Source organism: Penaeus vannamei, chromosome 12, assembly GCF_042767895.1.
Source record: "Penaeus vannamei isolate JL-2024 chromosome 12, ASM4276789v1, whole genome shotgun sequence".
NCBI lineage: Eukaryota > Metazoa > Arthropoda > Malacostraca > Decapoda > Penaeidae > Penaeus > Penaeus vannamei.
This window is the reverse complement of record NC_091560.1, coordinates 4,921,981-4,924,480: the sequence shown is the minus strand read 5'-3', so window position 1 is coordinate 4,924,480 and position 2,500 is coordinate 4,921,981. Positions and strand designations below refer to the sequence as shown.

The following is a 2,500-nucleotide window of genomic DNA, read 5'->3' as shown; positions in this document are numbered from 1 at the left end:
CGTGTGCGACGTGCAGCGGCTCCCCGCGCTCGGCGACGTGCGAGACGTGAACCCAATGCTGTGGCGGGCGGCGCCCTTGGGAGACCCACAGGTCGCCACGCTGACCGTCCGCGACGTGGATTCGGCGCTGCTGCCCCGCGACGCCGAGGCGGTGCAGGAGTGGCTGGCGCTCAACAAGACGTGGCACGTCATGAGGGACTTCGAGGGCCACGGGTTCCGCATCCTCGGCGGCCTCTGGGGCGCCCGGTCGTGGTCCCGCCGACACGCCGAGGAGCTGGCGAGGCTCAGGAGCGACCTCTTCGCGTGTGGGAGAGATCGACCGAGGGCCTGGGGCCAAGACCAGGTCATCCTTGCAGTGAGTCTCTCTCTTTCTCTCTCTGTATGTGTGTGTGTCTTGGTGTAGGTGTGCATACATGGCATTACGCTAAATACCATTTCATTCGTGTTCAAATTCTCCAGTTCGCGTCTTCAGTAATCCAAGTACATTAACATCACGCACAATATTCACTCCCAAAATCATGAGGCTTGATAACGGACAACCGACGTAGAGTAGATCAATGGTTCCTAACTCCATGGCCGTGACCCAAATGAGGGTCACCAGGGTTTTTCTGAGGGTCGCCAGAGGGTCTTAAAAGAAGAATAAATAATATATAAACAAAAATACAGAATATCGTAAGCTAATATACATCTGCAAGTATAACTACCATGAAAATGGTTGGATATATTTCTACATATTCACACATTTAGGGTCGCTAGCCCAAACTAAGACTGTTTTAGGGTCGCACCAAAAAGAGTTTGGGAAACACTGGTATAATTCACTCAAGATCATTCGGACGAGGAGCATGCAACACCAAAATCAACATAAATATGTACTTATGTGGACCTTATGTAACCGTTTAACACAGGAAATCCTTTGGCCGGCGATGCAGGGAGATCAAGTGGCTCACGACAGCTACTTCTGCCAGATGTTCCCCGAAACTCGACCCTTTCCAACGGAGAGACGCAGCGGGGAGTTCGTGGGGGCTATAAGGTAATCGAATCGCCTATCGTCGCGTTTTATTTTATTTATCTGTTTATTTTGAGGGGGGTTGTATTGTGGATTTCTTGTTTCGTTTATGATTTCGTTATTTCTGGTTTTTGTTTCTTGTAGTGAGAGTTCGTGGTGTTCGAATCGCCTATTATCGCGTTTTATTTTTCTTTTTTTTTTTGGGGGGGGGGGGGGTTGTATTGTAGATTTCTTGTTTCGTTTATGATTTCGTTATTTCTGGTTTTTGATTCTTGTAGTGAGAGTTCGTGGTGTTCGAATCGCCTATTATCGCGTTTTATTTTTTTTTTTTTTGGGTGGGGTTGTGTTCTATTGTAGATTTCTTGTTTCGTTTATGATTTCGTTATTTCTGGTTTTTGATTCTTGTAGTGAGAGTTCGTGGTGTTCGAATCGCCTATTATCGCGTTTTATTTTTCTTTTTTTTGGGGGGGGGGTTGTATTGTAGATTTCTTGTTTCGTTTATGATTTCGTTATTTCTGGTTTTTGATTCTTGTAGTGAGAGTTCGTGGTGTTCGAATCGCCTATTATCGCGTTTTATTTTTCTTTTTTTTGGGGGGTTGTATTGTAGATTTCTTGTTTCGTTTATGATTTCGTTATTTCTGGTTTTTGTTTCTTGTAGTGAGAGTTCGTGGTGTTCGAATCGCCTATTATCGCGTTTTATTTTTCTTTTTTTTTTGGGGGGGGGGGTTGTATTGTAGATTTCTTGTTTCGTTTATGATTTCGTTATTTCTGGTTTTTGTTTCTTGTAGTGAGAGTTCGTGGTGTTCGAATCGCCTATTATCGCGTTTTATTTTTCTTTTTTTTTTTGGGGGGGTTGTATTGTAGATTTCTTGTTTCGTTTATGATTTCGTTATTTCTGGTTTTTGATTCTTGTAGTGAGAGTTCGTGGTGTTCGAATCGCCTATTATCGCGTTTTATTTTTTCTTTTTTTTTTGGGGGGGGTTGTATTGTAGATTTCTTGTTTCGTTTATGATTTCGTTATTTCTGGTTTTTGATTCTTGTAGTGAGAGTTCGTGGTGTTCGAATCGCCTATTATCGCGTTTTATTTTTCTTTTTTTTTGGGGGGGGGGTTGTATTGTAGATTTCTTGTTTCGTTTATGATTTCGTTATTTCTGGTTTTTGATTCTTGTAGTGAGAGTTCGTGGGGGCTATAAGGTGATCGAGTCGCCTTTATTTCCGTGGCGTGTTTTATTTATTTATTTATTTATTTTTTTTGTATAGTGGACTTCTTGTTTCGTTTAAGATTTCACTATTTCTGATTTTTGTTTCTTGTAGTGATTTAATGAGTATATCTTTGCTAGCATGATTAAATATCTTATTTTTTGTTTGTCCTGTTCATAGAAATTAGAAGGATCCAGTTTATGTTAATATTAATCTGATAACACACCTTTACACTGATTTAAGGATGGTGATCCTACGTATATTTTCTTCTTTTCTCTTCCCCTCCTCCCTCTC

General features: G+C 41.9%; 1 protein-coding gene across 1 annotated transcript in view; it reads left to right on the top strand.

Annotated features, from left to right (window-relative positions):
* Positions 1-2,500, top strand: part of LOC113813038 (uncharacterized) — a 5,123-nt gene that overhangs the window by 1,337 nt on the left and 1,286 nt on the right. Inside the window, exons 2-3 of the mRNA XM_070127769.1 lie at positions 1-355; positions 906-1,030. The exon at positions 1-355 is cut by the window's left edge and continues 720 nt beyond it. Of these exons, the coding sequence (XP_069983870.1) occupies positions 1-355; positions 906-1,030 (480 nt within the window). The remainder of the gene's footprint in view (positions 356-905; positions 1,031-2,500) is intronic.